Raw genomic sequence first — 16962 nt, 5'->3', positions numbered from 1 at the left:
AAGTTTTTTCTAACTTACTTTTTCTGTACATCTGCATAACCTTATAAACTTTTTTGTGCGATAAGAAATTCTGTAAAAAAAATGGAATGGCTCTTTTTATCAGCTATCATAAAGCAATAACGTTAAGCAATACGGCCTTTTTGGACCGTTACTCATGAATAAAAAAAAAATAAAGCAATAACGCTTTATTTGCGATGGGTGACATTCTAACCCCTCTTGCTCGATTTTCTGGATGTGATTTAAGCATGATAGTTAAATTAAATCATTAAAATAAGTAGTATTACCTTCTAAATGCAAAAACAATTGAATACGATCCTGATAAATCGCTTCATTTTAGAATAAAAAGCACCTCACAAAACGAAATTCCGTTGCTTTGCAAAATATTCAAATTTTAATCAACCACCTGTCAAAATAACCCTCTACACACCTTGTGCGACTGGTCTAATGAAAAATAACCTCTTTTTTCTGGTCGCCCTGCCAGCTGTCACAACAAAAAGCCGCTATTTTCCGTTGTTTACCGGTGGCGCTGCACTCGTCAGAACATGTTTGGGTCGCTTACCTCACCGGTCGGCATCATTTTCAGCGCGACGATGGCCAAACTTGGTTTCTAGTCGGTTTAGTTAGTTTAAAATGCACCTTGCAAGGAGAAGGTGAAAGAATAACCAAGAACTAGCCGCCCTGTGTATTGTTTAGTGAACCATTTCGGTGCCCTTTTTTGTGGTTGTGTTTGGTGGTGCAAAGGAGGAGGAAATCGCAGGTAGCAAAGCGCATACCCAGCGATGATCACGATTGACCGACGCCTGGCGGCGGGTGTGCTGTTGTTGGTCTGTCTGTTACCATTCCTCTGCCATGGCAAGGAAGCTGAAACGCAGAAAGATTGTAAGTGGCAGCGAAGGAGTTTTTTTTTCATGTTGGTTTATAATTTTATTAAATCCTTTTTTTCTTTCCCACAGTAATGTTCCTCGAGCCGGGACGCCTCGTATCGTACACGTACGATGAGTGGAGCATCACCCGGCCCGGGCTGATCGTTTATTGCTACCCGGGGCAGCAGGAAAGCTTCCTAAACGCGTTCTGCACCGTCTCGATACGGATGCACTGCGATCATGACAACTACAACCAGTACCTCGGTAGCTCACCGGCCGAGGTGAAAAAGCACTACAAGGCGGAACAGAGCCTGTTTAGCTTTAATGTGTTTGCGTCCCGCAAGCGCCGGCAGGTGGAGCTGGAACCGTTCAACCAGAGCTGTCTCGGCGTGGTTTCATCCGGCAAGTACGACATCGAGGTGCTGCTGAACCGGTTCGATCTGTGGCGCGTTGGACTGCTCGTGCTGGGCGTGCTGCTGTTCTTTATCGCCCTGCCCATGAGCCAAAACCCACTGTTCTACTACACCGGCGGTATTCTTATTGGATTAACCTCGTTCGCCCTTGCGCTGGTGTACATGTTCAGCAAGATGATGCCGTATCGGCCCCTTATGCTGGGTGTAATGGTCGGTGGTTGGACGCTCGGTTTCTACGGCATGCAGATGATGTACGAAAATTTGCGCCTAATCTTCGTGCTGTACCAGCACTACGTGTTTTGGTATTTGGCGATCGTTGGTTCGATCAGTTTCTTAGTGTGCTATCGGCTTGGCCCACCGAAGGATCGCCGTAGCAAGCGCGTTATCCAGTGGACGCTGCAGCTGATCGCACTGACGATGGTGTTCTTCAGCAGCTACCAGCGCCAGCTTTCGACCGGCTTTGTGCTGATCGTGATTGGGGCGTACTATCACGCGACACCGTTGAATGCGCTGCGCTGGGTACGCAACCGGTTCCGCAGCCGGTATCCGGGCAAGCGACGGTTGCTGACGGTGGAAGAGTTCGAGGAGCAGGGCCGGATCGAGACGGACCGTGCGCTGAAGGATCTGCGCGAGTACTGCCGCAGCCCGGAGTGCAAGCAGTGGACGACGATGATGAGGTTGAGGGATCCGGTACGGTTTGCGTCGTTCGTCGAGGGATCGCCGCACGTGATGGAGGAGGAGTGCTTCGAGTACGATACGGTACACTCGAGCATCAGCAACGACGACTCGGACGAGGTGGTGGAATTGACCGAAGGCGAAGAGGACTGATCGGGAGGGGGTTGGCGCTGTAATAGTTTGCCAGTTTAGGGTTTCTATCTCGAACAAATAGAGATACACCTCATCACTCAAAGCAAAGCAGAAAACTCTATAGAAAATGGAGGTAATATTCATACAACTTTCGGCTTACATTTTTACTTTACCTATCGTTTCTGATATCGGCAGCACCACCATTGTCAAATGCTTTACTTCGATGCTTAGGTAATCATTATTGTAGATACATCAGCAGCTGCCCCGAAAATTATGGCAAGTGTTCATACTGATAGTGAAACTTATCCAGGCGTGTGGTGATAAACCTAATTAATGTTTGTTGTTGTAACCGGCCATACTAAATGCCACTAGTTGAGACAAAAAGACTTGATCGTAGCGAAGATGATGGTAGAATCGGTAAAAAGGATAAAAGTAACTACTTGTGCCAGCAGCTTTTGTGCCCCGTGAGGGCCTGTCGCGTGTCGTGTGAACATAAAATATGTAAATAAACGTAAGAAGTTCATAACAGTTGGTGTTTGTTTTTTTCAACAGTCAACATATTTTATATGTTTAACTTATTTATCGCAGTGAACTACAAATTTGAAAGAAAATGCTTAGTGAAAGGTAGGTAAGGACGGACACATTAAAGAAAATGTTAAAAATCTAGGAGTATATAAATATGACAACCTTGAAAATGTGCAAACTTTATCTTACACACACTTTTATTAAAAAAAGCGGTTAAACTTTTATATTTCTATACATTATTGTCAACAATTAAAAGCATTGTTTTTTATGTGCAGTTATTAAATGTTCTGGTAAGACGGACACACCTGATATGGGAAAGATGGACATCATCAAGGTCGGTTTCGTGGTACAGACGGCAACTTGTACGATTTAACAACATGCCCGTAATGAGTTCAAACCCCGAATGGACCTTGTTCCCATACGGTAGGACTTGACTATCCTGCTATGCGGGGTAATCCAAAGAGTCACTGAAAGCCAAACCCCACAAGTGGTACAGGCAAGGCAGGCCCTTGACCGACAACGCTTGTTGTGCCAAAAGAACAAGAAAGAATTCCGCAAGGAGTCGTCCGGAGTCACCCGGAGTCACCCGGAGTCGTTCGGAGTTGTCCGTAGTCGTTTGAAGTCGTAGTGGTCCGGAGTTGGCAGGAGTCTACCGAAATCGGAGTCATTCGGACTCGTCCAGAGTCATTCGGAGTCGTCCAGAGTCGATCGGAGTCGACCGGAATTGGAGTCGGTCGGAGTCAACAGGAGCCGTCCGGTGCAATCAGGCATTACATTTCGTTATGTTTTACATACATTTAATACATTTAATCATTTATTTCATAAGATTTGTGCAGAAAATTCTGATAACTCTGCCTTTAAGGTGATTTAAATTTCTTAGCAAAAAAGCAATTTATACTGAATTTGAAGCCAATTGTATTGATTTGCCATTGGATCTGTCAAATTTAGAAAACCATAATAGACTGTACAGGCCTTTCGAAGGTCGACTCCAACCCCAACCGATACCCGACGACTCCCGACGACTCCGACACCGAACGACTCGGGATGATTCCAAAAGACTACGCATGACTTGAACTCCGAACGACTTGGGATGACTTCGAACAATTCTGGACGACTCCAGGTGATTTCGGGAGATTCTGGACGATTCCGAACAACTCCGAATGATGCAGGGCGGACCTACCTTCCAGAGTCGGTTCCGAGATTATCGGAGCCGGATCAGAGTCGATTCCGGATTTTTGTCTACTTTACCCATCACTACACACTAGTACTACTACTACTTTAAGTAAACGTACCCATTTATCGTATCGTATCAGCAAAAGATCATCCCGGTTTAGACACATTATTTTTCATTAATTGATAACATGAGTGAAGACGATTTGGTTTATGTTTTAATTTTCAGAATTAAATCTCGATTAATTGGGGTGAAACTTTTCAACTACGCTAAATACGTTTCTATTTTAAAACATAAAGAATTTGACATTTTATTAATTTGAAATAGGACTCAACATTGTGATGAACTTTTGGTTAATGGTGAAATTAGATAAATTTTTAAAATTAAACGCATTAAAAGAAATATGTCAAAATTTCTTATCAACTTTCCCATTCAGACCGATAAGGTAACAGATTTTATATTTTTTCTACGCTATAGCAAAAGTACGATCATTTTCCACCCCTTCAGCCCTGTTACGTATGAGCATTGTACATGCGATAGCAGCTATATTTATCTGATTTATCAGCTATCCCAGCACTTGATGAAGTTACTTTTGAAAACTCCCCGCCCGCTCTCTCATGTAACGATGGTTGAGTGGGAGTTCTCGTGAGGCAAGAAATACCGCTGCCAAAAAAAAAAAAAAAATGGGGAAAATAAAAAGAGAGCGACAGAGAGGGAGAAAATGTGAAGAAAAAAGCCATGCTCCATCCAACAAGCGATACTCGGGGAAACACCAACCCTTACACATTTCAGTCGTAGGTGGGAACGTGAAGCATACACAAAGGCACGATCACCTCACGATCAAGATCCCCCTGCGCCCACGACTGGAGCGAAACGGTACGCGAGGAAATCGGTGCTTCTCCCATCCCTTTGCTCTACTCCAGCCCCCGGGATCGCGAGAGAAAAATGTTATCACTTCCTTTTTATCGCCATTATTTGGGAGCACCTTTGTCTCGGCAAAAAGGGCCCGTTTTTTGTGTGTATCTGGTTTGTTTGGTCCCGCTTCAAATAATTCTGTCTAAATGGTAACTTATTTACCTGATCGCGCCGGTTCCTTTGTGTGGACACAGAACAGACAACACAGAAAAAAAAAAAAAAAAACAAAACAAAACCGATCCTCGCAGCCATCATGCTCTGCTCGTTGTGGGGCTGGTTACGCTTATAATCGTACAATGTTGCCCAACGAGCAGTGTAGCGTGTTTTAAGGCTTGGCTGTGAAAAATCTTTGATCGCAAGGCAGACATAGCCGGTGAGGGTTAGCTGGAAGGGGTGGAGGATGGGGTTGAATTGCTGCTTGACGGTTTAATTGAGCGTGAAGTCTAACGATCATGGTTTAGTAGTGACTGTTACAATTATAAAAGACGTATGATTTTAGAATTTTGTTTTGTTAAAAGAAATTTCTATTAGAGCTTATCATTAAACTTTATCACATTTTGATGCTATTTTAGAAAATAATAAATAAAGCAAAATTCTAATTAGAACATTTAAACTCGTTTAATCGTCTTTCGTACTCTCTCTGCCAAAGGTTACTCCAAAACGCAATTGCAATGCCCTTTATACTATTGTAAAACAGTAAGCCATGATAACACACGCGCGCGCGTACTAAAGGGCACCGTGTCTGTAGACCGCCTGATCTTACGCGGCCTACTACCAATCGCCCGCACAGGCGGAGGGACGCGCGTATTGACAACGTGCGCTCGTTACTACTACACTCGCTATCATCTCGCTCGCACACCCTGCCTGTGTGTGTGTGTATGTGTGCAGGGAAGGTGCCGAAGCGAGCACGAAACCGGCCCGAAGCACTCGGGCCGCGTTTAGCGCGCTCCCGCTCCCTTTGGCCAGTGTGCGGCAGCTGGCCACGGTTAAGAAACAAACCATCAACCGGTCCGTGAACACGTGCGTGTGCTGCTCTGCCTGGCCGTAGAGACGCGGTCCGCGCTCGCAAATATCTCTTAGGTAGGCAACGGCAATTCCACCGGGTGCCGTCCGTTTGTGCCAACATTTGTGTATATACCCGCCGCGTGTTCTCGCTCTCGCTCACTCCGTTCATACAAGCGCACGCACTTTCTGCTTGTCGCGTGTGCCGTTTGTACGGTTGTGTACCGCGGTCTGTTGTTGTGTTGTTGTGTTGTCGCGTTGTTTAGTGTTTTGTGCGTGCGTGTGTGTGTGTGTGTGCTTTTTACATCCTTCTTTACATCGTTCCTTTCGTAACTGTGCGTTCGGTGGTGGTGTTGTGCGCCGCCTGCCTGCTTCTCTTGCGTACTGCGAAACACTCATATTCCTCCATCCTGCTCTCATCCCTTACGAACACACACACACACATACACTTGTCTACAGGCATTACACAGCAAGACACACAAACACACACAAACACACGTCGCACATCAATACGCCTGCAGTGCGTTTCCAAACACGGATTTGCTCTCACCGTCACCGCGGGCTCTCCACAGCACACAGGCAGCGCTCTCGCTCACGCACACGATCCCACACATGCGGTGCGGGTGCGCTCGCTCGCTCGCTCTCACTCGCTCGCTCGCTCTCTCGTTCTCCCTTTTCTCACGCTCACTCTCGCAATCCAGTCGCGGCCCTGTGCCGTTCGCGCACTGCACACTGTTGTTTTCGTTCGGAATTTCGAATTGTCAGTGATTTTTACTTTTACCTGCTGGCTGCTGCTGGCCGTGTTGTTTGCGCTGTGCGGTGTGCGTTTTTTTTTTGTTTGTCTCCCGCGTCCCCCTTCAACATTCACAGCGATCAGGAAACTGTGCGACGGGGGTACGTTCGAGGAAAACTGCAATCCCCCATTTGTGTGTGTGTGTGTGTTCACTGTGCGTAGTGTTGTGTGATAAGTTTTTTGTTGTTGTTTCGGTACCCTTCCGGCGGCATTCTCGGCATTGTTGCTAAAATGACACCAGCGAGCGATAAGACGCGCCGGATCGTGACCGGTTTTTTTTTTCTACTGGGAGTGTAAAAGTGCAGGGACAGGGATGTAATTTCTGTGTCTGTATGTGTGCGTGTGAGTCCGAAACCAGGTGCAGAGTTCTATCGCAATTGTTTAATCTGATTAAAACCGAGCCAAACGGGCAGGGTGTCACCGAGCTTATCGGCGGCCATTTGCGTCGGTGTGTTAGCCTCTGTCTCACTCGACAGTCTACGGTGTGTGTGTTTGTGTGTTTCGCTGTGTGGTCAAACCGAGTGTGTGGTTTCGTTGGCAAATTGTGCGCGTTTGCGAAGGGAATTGATAACAAAGGTGACGGAACGGGCGGCAGCTACGGCCAACTAAAACCGAAACGGTTTAATGACAAAACACAGCAGGCTCTGTAGGATACACACTGTCGACCGGTGCAGCAGTTGCGTTGTGACGGCAGTCAGCACTGCCGCTGGGTCTAGTAGACGCGTGTCTCGCTCCGGCAGAGTTATCAAACGGTTCACAATCCTTTCCCGGCGTGTGTGAAGTGTCCCCCAGATTATGGTTTCGCTTTCTGTCTTGCGATAGCTAACCCTTTCAACCGTTGGTTTGGTTTGGAAGGGATTAAGAGGAAACGATACCTTTCGCCCCGGATCACGGAATCAAAACCGGCCGGCGCACACCGCGGTCTGGCGGATTTTGCATGCCGGTTCCGCGAAGACCTTGGAAACACCGGTATGCGTAATCGTCTACACAGTGTGTGTGTGTGTGTGTGTGTGTGTGTGTGCGTATGAGTACAGTGTGTGCGTGCGTGTGTGTGTGTGTCTGTGCATTCAAGAGTGGTTTTACACGAAAAAAAGGGAAAGGAAAGCTGTAAATACGCAAATAAAAACGAAACAAAGAAGCGGACGACTTCCTTTTTACCGTGCGTGAGAGTGCTTGTGTGTGTGTTTGTGTATGTGTGGCGAAAGGACTGTGATGACGAATAGGAAAAACGGATTTCATTCTCCCCATTCGGTCATCATGTGATACACTTTTTTTAATAAGGTGAGTAATTTCGAATGTTTGAAACACGTTTTTAGCTTCAGTTTTTAGCTAAATTGGCACTTAGGTTTAAATGTTGGGAAATGTCTGCACAAAATGATTCCTTTGAGCAGTGGTACTTCTGTTGATTTGATGAGAAAATGCTTTCCAATGTGTACTTCGATCCAGCTGCTACTTGGAAAGGGTTACTTGAGCACACTCCGGATAGAACATGCGGAGAATTCTTTCGAATACAGAATTAAACCAATAGTCACTAAGTCATAGCGAAGGTGGGCCCAAAACGCCGTTCAGCTCTGGGGAGAGTTTATCCACCCGCGTTCATCTAAAAAAGTGGGGATTGGAAGAAGGGTTGTTGAAAGGGAATGGAGGATCAGCCAACAAGCTGAAGTCGTCGTGGTAGGAAGCGGTTTAGAGAGAAGGGGATATAAAAACAAAGCAAAACGAGCGGCGGTGGTGTTGTTTATCTAGCGCACAACGAACGAAGGAGAGAAGAGAGAGAAAGATAGAAGATGAAGGTTCTCTTTCTTTCTCTTTTTTACTCCCCCCCCCATTCCCCACCACACTTCTAAATCTATCGTTTACACACACGTGTACAGCAATGCGTCGTCGTCTGTCGCGGTGTGTGCAGTGGCGGCGTGTTTTTTAGCCTTTTTTCTCTTTCTTTCACGCACACATTGCTCTTGCTCTCGCTATCTCTCTCTCTCTCTCTCTTGCGGGATGATGACGGTGTGGTGTAGGTATGTGTCGTTGATCTTGCACGTTGCATCCATTGCGGTGGAACGCGTCCACGCGCGGAAGGAAATTGGTGGGCGCGTGGATTGTGGGACGCGTATTGATAAAAAAGATTCTCGGTCCGTTCGGTGTGCTCCACCAACAGTTTCACCCCGGTTCGTTTTGTTCTGTTCGTGCGGTTCTTCTCTCTCTCTCTCTCTCTATCCCCCGGTCTCTCTTTTTCTTTCACTCGCGTGTACGTGCGCGTGCTTGGGCCTCAATATCGGCCATTCTTGGGCACACACACACACGTTTCGGTTGCTTTATCTACAATCACCGTCCAAAAATAGCTCCCACCCGGAATAGAGGGGGGATAGGATGGTTGGTGGATGAACCCTTCGATTGCTCCCCACCCTTCCCTCCTCGGCACATACTAAATTAAGGTGATGATGTTCATCCTTGTACACACATGCACACATTAAAGGGGGGTGGAGGGAGTTTACTCGTATCAGCCTGTCGCTGACTAATTAAACCCTCTTCCTCCACAACCCCTGGCGTGATAGGACGGTCACCCTAAACCCCAGGACTCTAGCTCTGTGTTTCCCGGGTTGAAAAACGATTTCCATCCTAGACGGCGACGACCACGACTGATGTGTTTGTGTCTGTGTGTGTGTCGGGGGAGAGTGAAGTTGTATGCGTTCGTTCTTAGTAAGGGTATATTTTTCGTCTCGTCGAAGGGGAGGGGGGTGGCAAGGGTGCAGAACAAGGGGGGTTATTTGTCTGGTGCGCGACACGTGTGTGTGTGTGTGTGCGTGCTCGTGAAGTGGTGCGTTTCGGGGCGCAGAGTCGGTGGCAGGGAAGGTCGCTATTACTTTTCCAATATTGCGGCATTGCGTTGTGTTGTTATGGCCCCGGTCTGGTGACTCGTCTTGGCGTCTGCGGGATAGTGCTGACCGATGGTACAACCCCGATATCACCCACCGTTGTCGTTGTTTGTGGGTGGGTCGGAACGCTGTTAGAATGCAAGTGCTGGGGCAATAAAAGCATGGTACACACCTGCACGCCAGTGCTGTGTGTGTGTATGTGAGTTGGTGTTCATAATAATAACTCAAACCACCATTGCGTGATGCTACTTTCGATAAAAATGGAACTATGTGCTTCTAGTTTTCGGTTTGTTTCCTCTTCGATCTGTTAATGATTTTACAAGGTCAACGTGTAGGCAACGATTCTTAGTAAAACGAATAATCCTTTGAGCTTCATTGGAACCTCAAGCGTATAGCTATAAAAAGGAAAAAAGGCCTGCAAATCAGCTGTAATTCCATGCTACAAGCCTACGAATGGGTCCATGCTGCTGGTGGGGAGTGTTAACAGCTGAGGCAACAAAATGCATCGGACCGCAGATTTTTTGCACTCCTCCTCTCATACGTGCGTCCCTCCAATGGTTCATTCTTTTCATTTTCATCGAATTCAACAATTCTGGTGAAATGGGTTCTCCGTTTCGTTTGGTTGGCGCTCGGTAGGAAATGAATGAACACACGCGATACGCGGCTGATTCCTAGAGATATGCTAAACTGGTAAAGCATTGTCTGAAGCGGACGTGAGTAGTAGCAGTAGTGTTGCCAGGTCATGAATGAGCTGGTTTTTTTTCATGCAAATAAACAATAAATAAAAGGAATGAATGAATTGGAGAGAGACAGTAGGACAATATGGACATGCTAATGGTAAAAAATGTGTACACAAAATAGTATTTCAATCATCTACTTTGTTGGCATAAAGATCAATAATACATTTGTTTAGTATACCTCTAGTTGGTTTTAGTGGATAGTGTATTTGAACTTTCTCTTTCAAGTGGAGCAAAATGCCACTGTTAAGCATTTTGCTCCTTATCTCATTGGACAAACCACCTTACACTGATATTTTGACAACAATCGATGCTTTAACATCTTATTCATGAAAAAACAATTAGAAGTAGGCGCATTATTAAAAAATATTAATGAATAAAATGAAATTTAAAAATCAATTAAAATACTTTAAAAGTAGCTGATTAAAAATACATTTTAAAAATATTTTTTAAAGTATCATCTTGCAGCTTAATTTACTAATGTTAATTGGCTGAGCTTAGTTGAGCGTTGTATTGAAACAATTTGTTTTTAATAGTACATGTATAAACGTTCTCACACAAATGAAGACATAAAACATATTCTCGAAAACTGATCCTCGTTTTTCAAACCACATCCTGTGAAGTGTTTCTGTCCCATTCATTCATTGACAGTTTTGTTGCGTGATTTCAATCGCTCTACAGTGCCATTTTATCGGTGCCATTGATTTTCCTCTCCCTCATCGTAGCAAATAAAGCTAAATGAATTGAGCTTAGCGCAAATAGTGCTACATCCTCTTCTGCGTAGAGGATGATGGATGATTTGCAATGGATGTTTCATTTACCTTCCCATACCACCAACCATCCAACCAACCAATCCGCCCACACGTATTCAATTTGTTTGCTGCTGCTGCTGCTGCGTCGTTCGTACGGGTTCGTGCGCTCTTATCGCCTGCGTTCGATTGGAGCGGAGCTGGTGCTGTAGTAGTGGAGCAGCTGGCAAACGAAGGAAAGAGAGAGGTGGAGCGTACGGCAACAGCAATGGCGGACGGGCGGTGCGGAGTAGTTGGATGCAAGAAAAACATTTTAAACCCGCCAATACCGCCTCACTTCAGCCTTAGCCAATGGTTTCCTGTGCTCTAGTGATAAGATAAGAATGAATGTGTGTGTGTGTGTGTGTGTTGTGTGTTTGCTAACAGCGGTTGCATTGGGGTTTTATAGGCGAGCCTGTGATGTGATAAAACCAACCACCAGAGCGCGGGGCTGTAATTGTTTATGGGCAGAACGTGAGCACCGACCGCCGAAGTCTTGCAGTCTGCTGCCGGCCCCTTTCCCCTGGCCCAAGGACAGTGGTACCCCACGGCGCAAGGATTGGCGTATGGCATTCCGATGGGGGATTGGATCGTTCTTATCTTATCTTTGGTAAAGCTTGTGTTGGGTTGGCTTTTTTCTCTCGCTCTCTCTCTCTCGCTTTAGTGGAATGGCGCAACACTCGGCCCGATGAATGTTGTTCACTTGGTGGCCATTTTATTGCATTGAACGAGAGGTTGCGTAGCTTGAATGCGAATGAAGGTGAAGTACGATAAATTTGAAGCAGCATCAATTATTATCCCTCACTGATACGGTTTAAAGCAAGTTTTATTCATATGTGGAATAATACTATGAAGAGGAATTCCTACCAAAATAATTCTGTTTTTGTGTTTGCAACATTTTCTTGGCTGGCACACAATCATGCGTCAACTAACCGTCTAACAAAATAAAACAAAAAAAAACTCCATTCCCACACCCGGTCACATCTGCTTTGAAAATGCGCCACATGTGGGCTAGGATTTGACGCAAGTGGCAAAAATCACGCCAATACGGCACACGATCGATCATACTTGGCCGTTTAGGTTATTTTTGCCCTCCCCTTCCCTTCACGCCATTTTTTTTGTGCGTCTGCAAGCGTTGCTCTCCCCTAACACCCAATAACCAAAAAAAAAAAAAAAAAAAAAACAACACCCCCGCTTGAATCGAAGATCCTTCAGGCGCCACAAAGCAATACCGATGTGTCATGGACGCACGCTTCAGGAGAAGTTGGGGGAGGTAGGGATTTTCCGACCCCAGACACATACATTCGTGTGCGTAGTACACGCGGGGTACGGCTTCGGAATCGTTAATGACTTCACTTCAGGTGAGATTATCCGATAAAATGCGGAATTTTGTGCCTTCCGTCACTACTGGAAGGTTTGTTTTTTTTTTCTTCACTTTTGTTTCGTGGTTTGATTCTGCCGCGAAAATGCCACCACAGAACCCCGGCTGTAGATGCTTTTTATTGGAAGGCTTACTGAGGAACGAAGGGGAGCCCCATAGACAGGAGGACACAACTCGGGAGGTTATAGCGTGTCGCTATGGCGCCCGCGAAAAGCGTACACACACCTCCTCTTGAGCCTTCCGTTCTGCCAAGTAGGCGTGCAACTGCGTTCCTTTCTCATCGCTTCTCCCACCTAGCAGCGACAGCATTGCGTGCTAATTGGTACTCTAAGCCCGAAGGACTGGCCATACATAGGCAGTCACGACAAAAAAAAAACCAACAACTGCTGCCAAACAAAAGAGGATAAACAAAAAAAAGGAGCGAACATTGTTAGCACAACACTAACGCCAACTTGTCGTGTTTGTGGCCGTTGGCGTTGATCAAACTGCTGCTGCTGCTGTTGGAGCCGTATGCCTCCTCGGTGGTCTCCGATTTTGCTGACGACGATGACGATGGTGGTGACGATATCCTTATGAATCATCATCATCCGGGTTCGTCGTTTCATGCCGGAAGGTAAAACACCCTCTCTCCCCCCCCCCCCCTATCTATTTCGTCTTCGTTGGCCGGGTTTTGTGATTAGGAGGAGGAAAAGTTTTCGCTCAAAAACGGCTTTCCCCAAAAAACCGATCCGTCTTGCTTTTCGGTGGGGGAGTTGCACGGGCGGAATGAAGTGGCAGAAGGACGTTTGGGGGTACAACGTAACATACACACACACTATCTTGGACGTGTTGGTTGTGTTCCGCTCGCAATGGAGAAGAGGTGTTGAACGAAGAGGTTTAAAACAAATTATTCAGATGAACAAACAGCAGCCTGCCCTGCCTGGCTGCCGGTGAGCGGAAAACGGAAGCCCAGCTTTGCCGAGAGCTAAAAGCGACCGAAAAAAAAAACAGAAGGGATCTGCAAGATGATGCCGCAGTATAGTTTTAGTGATAGTTGTCTTGTTAGTTGTTCGATACACACAAAAATGTAGCAAGAACATTGGCTTTAGCTCTAGTTTCGGTGGGAAAATGTGGTGATACACACCATGGTTGTGTGAGTTTGAGCGAAGATATCTTAATCTTATAGAGCAAGAGATCCATTAGAGGAGGCGTGAGTATGAACATTTAGTTTTTGTTTTTGAGGTTATATATATATTGATAAACTTGCTAGAATTATTTCCATATAAATATTTTAAATATATTGTATGTTTAATCTCCGAGTTTTCCAATTCGTAACTAAAAATCATTGAAAGAGTCAAGTTACTTCCTGAATGATATTTGAAAGTTGAAATTTGAAATTTCTTGAAATTGGTACTTAGAACATATTTCTACTGAAACAAAATTCAAAGCTCCAGGCATTCATTTTCATCTCCACACTACCACTAATAGAAAAAAAGAACCATTTCACACTTAGTTTACTTGCACTCATCTGCCCCCTGCTTTAACCGCTTATTATAAATTGGCTTCCCTGTCAGCACGTTTCAATTTCCCGGGACTCGTTTAAGCTGGTCCAATTTTTGACAGCCATCAGGACACGAAAGATGTATTACTTTAAAACCCTGGCAGCGCTTAAGAGGACCACTCCTGTACGGTGGGGCGTAAAATCGGCACCACCATCCGTTATGGAGTGGATTTCACCCAATCCAATTTGTTGGGCGCGCTCATTTCATCATGGTTTGCCCTTTATTCCTTCTGGCTCGTTTTCCCTCTAAAACACTCCTACGGACGCTTTGCAATGTCGCTTGACCTTTAAACTCGCCACCATGCCCTCCCTGCCCCTCTGGACCTGGGGCGCAGGGCATTTTGACAATTATTGCACCACGTCGCTTTTCTCCTGGTCGCCAGCTTCAGCGATGTGATTAAAATAGGTAAACACGACCTATTGGGATTGTGTTTAATTTCGTATCCTGGGTCGACTAGCATCCAAAGTAGCGACGAAGTTGTCGGAAACGGTTTGTAAAATAGACATCGCTCCCACAACACCACCCACTCTGTATCAGTGGCATTCTCTCTTACGCAGCTCTCGGGTGCGTTCGTTCTGTGCTTCCGCTTCGTGGTGTCGATCTTCGTCGCCGTTCCATTCCGCGACGCTTTTATTCTTTGTCTTGGATGCCATCTTTCAAAACCTCTGGGGAGCTTGGGGTTGGTGCTTTCGCTTCTAGAGCCAGCAGCAGCAGCAGCAGCAGTCGCAGCACACCACCGGGTTGTTGGGGTCATCAACGTCCAAACCGTTTTTTTTTGTTTGTTTGCAGCTCGTCTGAGAAAAGTTGTGCTGTCTTTTCATGTTTTGTTTGTTTCCGTCACCCGTTCCTGGCGAGTGAACAGCACGCTTCACGGGACACGATCAAAGGGCACACACCAGACACACACACACCTGCACACATACAAACGCACTGGATCGTATAGAAAGACACACACACATACGTACAAACAAACAAACGGAAGGGCCAGTGAAGGGAAGCATTGTCGTGTGGAGGGACCTCCACCATTGTATTGTTCGATTGGGGTGGCCGACTCCGTTTTGTATGTCTGGAGTGGTGCTTTTCGAGTTGTGTTGTTCGCTCTCCCCTTCCTCCCCAGCCGTGGTGTGCCATTTTTTTCATGCGATGCAAATGAATAAATTGTTGCGTTGCACTTTTTTTTTGGGTTGTGGGTGAGGTTTTTTTGTTGCTTTTTCAATGCTTGCGACAGCATTGTGTGGCGGAGAGGAGTTCCCGTCCCCGTCGTTGTGCCGTGCCCGGCGTCGGATAAGGGATGGGAGCATATTATCGGCGTTGATTAAACAATTTGCTGCATTTAGCGTAAACAAAGCGTTGAGGATGGAGTGGAGGGTGGTGGGGCTGTGTCGGTATGGATATTGTAACATGTGGTGCAACATTATTCATGGGAGGGGGGTACATAGGTTATGTTGAAAAATTCAACAACAAAAACAAACGGGTTTGAAATGTTCTCATCGATTTGCCGCAATCGGCGGTTCATTAGATGAATCATGGAAGGAACCTCATCACGACCCTATGACTCACTGGTTGAGGGGATTTCCCTGCAATGCTGGGGATGTCTCCTAAGCTTTCTAGTGTTGCACGAAGCTTGTTTAGCATGTTTTATATCTCTTTCGCTATCGCAACATACTTTAAAAGGAATTAAATGTCTGATGCGCAACAAAGAATGAATTCTCCGCTGATTGCGTTGTTTTTAAAACATCTCCCAAATGTAATGAAGCATCCCTGCCCCCTGACTGGCCCGATCTAACGCACACACAAACCATCAACTCAAACACACAGACCATTCTGGTGCTCTACTTTCCGAGAGATTTGTTTTCATTTTCCATCCCCTACCGAAGCGAAGCATGGCTCGGGCTGGCTGGCGTGTGTTGGAGTTGTTCCAAAAATAATTCTACCACACAGAATCACAAACCACCACCACTACCGATGTGTGTGCCCTCCTCCTCCGGCTCCTGTGTCTGGTAGGCGGCCAGTATCAAACCCCAGAACAAAAAAGGAACATCCTCACCTCCCCTCAGCGCTCTCCGGGTTGGGTTGTGGAAATGTGTGTCTGTATACCACCCCGTCCATATTTCCACCCCGGGCATATCTCAAGCGTTCACTGCTGGAGAGAAAACTCCCCACGCTCAGGATTCGTCCGTGCGCCGCGATCGTCTGCTCTTTGTTATCGGCTGAACTCTGTGCATCATGATTCTGCTGCTGCTCTGGTTGACGTGTTCGGTGGGGATTGCATGGGTTGGTGATTCGTTCTCGCACATTTCCAGCCAGCCAACGCAGGAAGGGATCACGGATCACGATGGGGCGGGGGTTGGCGTGTATACAATGTGATCATGCGCATTTGGTGTGTGCGGGTGTGCGCGCGCGCGATCTCTCGAATGCGAACCTCGAAAATGGTTGCCGGGTGTGTGATCGTGACTGGAATGAATTTGATGCCGATCGTGAACAACGGTGCCGTGTAGTGAAGGAGCAGAGAGAGAGAGAGAGGTTGTTGTGTTGTTAAACTTTAGCCAAACCTCGATCCGCGGACGCACACATTGAAGGGACGAGTGTATGTGTGTGTGCGTTCTGTTCCATAACAAGAGGGGGAGCGTTGAGAAAAGTAGGAACGGCTGGGGAGGGAATGAATCGCTTACACGGGGTGAATGATTAAACGAAAGTTCGCGCTGGGAGATAAACAAAACAAAACAACAAAAAAAGTGAACACAAAGCCCACTCCGATATCAATGCACTGGTTTTTACGGATGTTGTTGTTACTTTTGTTGTTGTTGTTGTTATTGGGGAGGGATGTTGGCTTAAGGGATTTGATCTTTTATTGGTGTATGCGTGTGCGTTTGCGTGCTGGAATTAATACTAATGCGTCACAACTTCCACACCAGCTCAATGTATTCTATCTTTACTTCACATTTACTTCACACTGCTTAAGATGTCACGCAACAGGAAATTAAGTGTTGTTTTTCAACAAACAGTCATTGTCGCGAAATTTTCCCCCTAATTCGCCTACTGTTGTCTCTAAGGCAGCAATTTTGGACAGTGTGCATCAACATTTGTCCCTAAGGCATCAAATTTTCACTGTAAGTTAGTATTTTTGATTTCAAAATTTAACATAATGTCTAA

General features: G+C 46.1%; 2 protein-coding genes across 12 annotated transcripts in view; both read left to right on the top strand.

Annotated features, from left to right (window-relative positions):
• Positions 1-529: 529 nt before the first annotated feature.
• Positions 530-2602, top strand: LOC121597586 (nuclear envelope integral membrane protein 1). 2 transcript variants are annotated; one of them, XR_006005431.1, is made up of 3 exons: positions 530-879; positions 954-2216; positions 2279-2602. XR_006005431.1 is itself a non-coding variant. In XM_041923441.1 (2 exons), the coding sequence occupies exons 1-2, from the start codon at positions 780-782 to the stop codon at positions 2102-2104; spliced, it is 1251 nt and encodes a 416-aa protein (XP_041779375.1). In that variant the 5' UTR covers positions 530-779; the 3' UTR covers positions 2105-2602. The 2 variants fall into 2 exon arrangements, 1 of the variants encoding a protein (XP_041779375.1); XM_041923441.1 differs by having other exon boundaries at positions 954-2602.
• Positions 2603-5663: 3061 nt separating this feature from the next.
• LOC121597614 (GATA zinc finger domain-containing protein 16) overlaps positions 5664-16962 on the top strand; it is a 245487-nt gene continuing 234188 nt past the window's right edge. For 3 of the 10 annotated variants that reach the window (XM_041923501.1, XM_041923500.1, XM_041923492.1), the window contains exon 1: positions 5664-5774. The gene's annotated coding sequence lies outside the window, so the exon portion shown is untranslated. The other 7 variants (XM_041923507.1, XM_041923493.1, XM_041923496.1 and 4 more) reach the window with 6 other exon arrangements.

The sequence above is a fragment of the Anopheles merus genome, chromosome 3R, assembly GCF_017562075.2.
Source record: "Anopheles merus strain MAF chromosome 3R, AmerM5.1, whole genome shotgun sequence".
In the NCBI taxonomy this organism is placed as follows: Eukaryota; Metazoa; Arthropoda; class Insecta; order Diptera; family Culicidae; genus Anopheles; species Anopheles merus.
This window is presented reverse-complemented; position numbering and strand designations above follow the sequence as displayed.

Bases quoted from the DNA above. Each gene is read 5' to 3' on its own strand.
- LOC121597586 (XM_041923441.1), top strand. From the start codon at position 780: ATGATCACGATTGACCGACGCCTGGCGGCGGGTGTGCTGTTGTTGGTC. The intron at 880-953 runs GTAAGTGGCAGC...TCTTTCCCACAG, and splicing joins AGCTGAAACGCAGAAAGATT to TAATGTTCCTCGAGCCGGGA.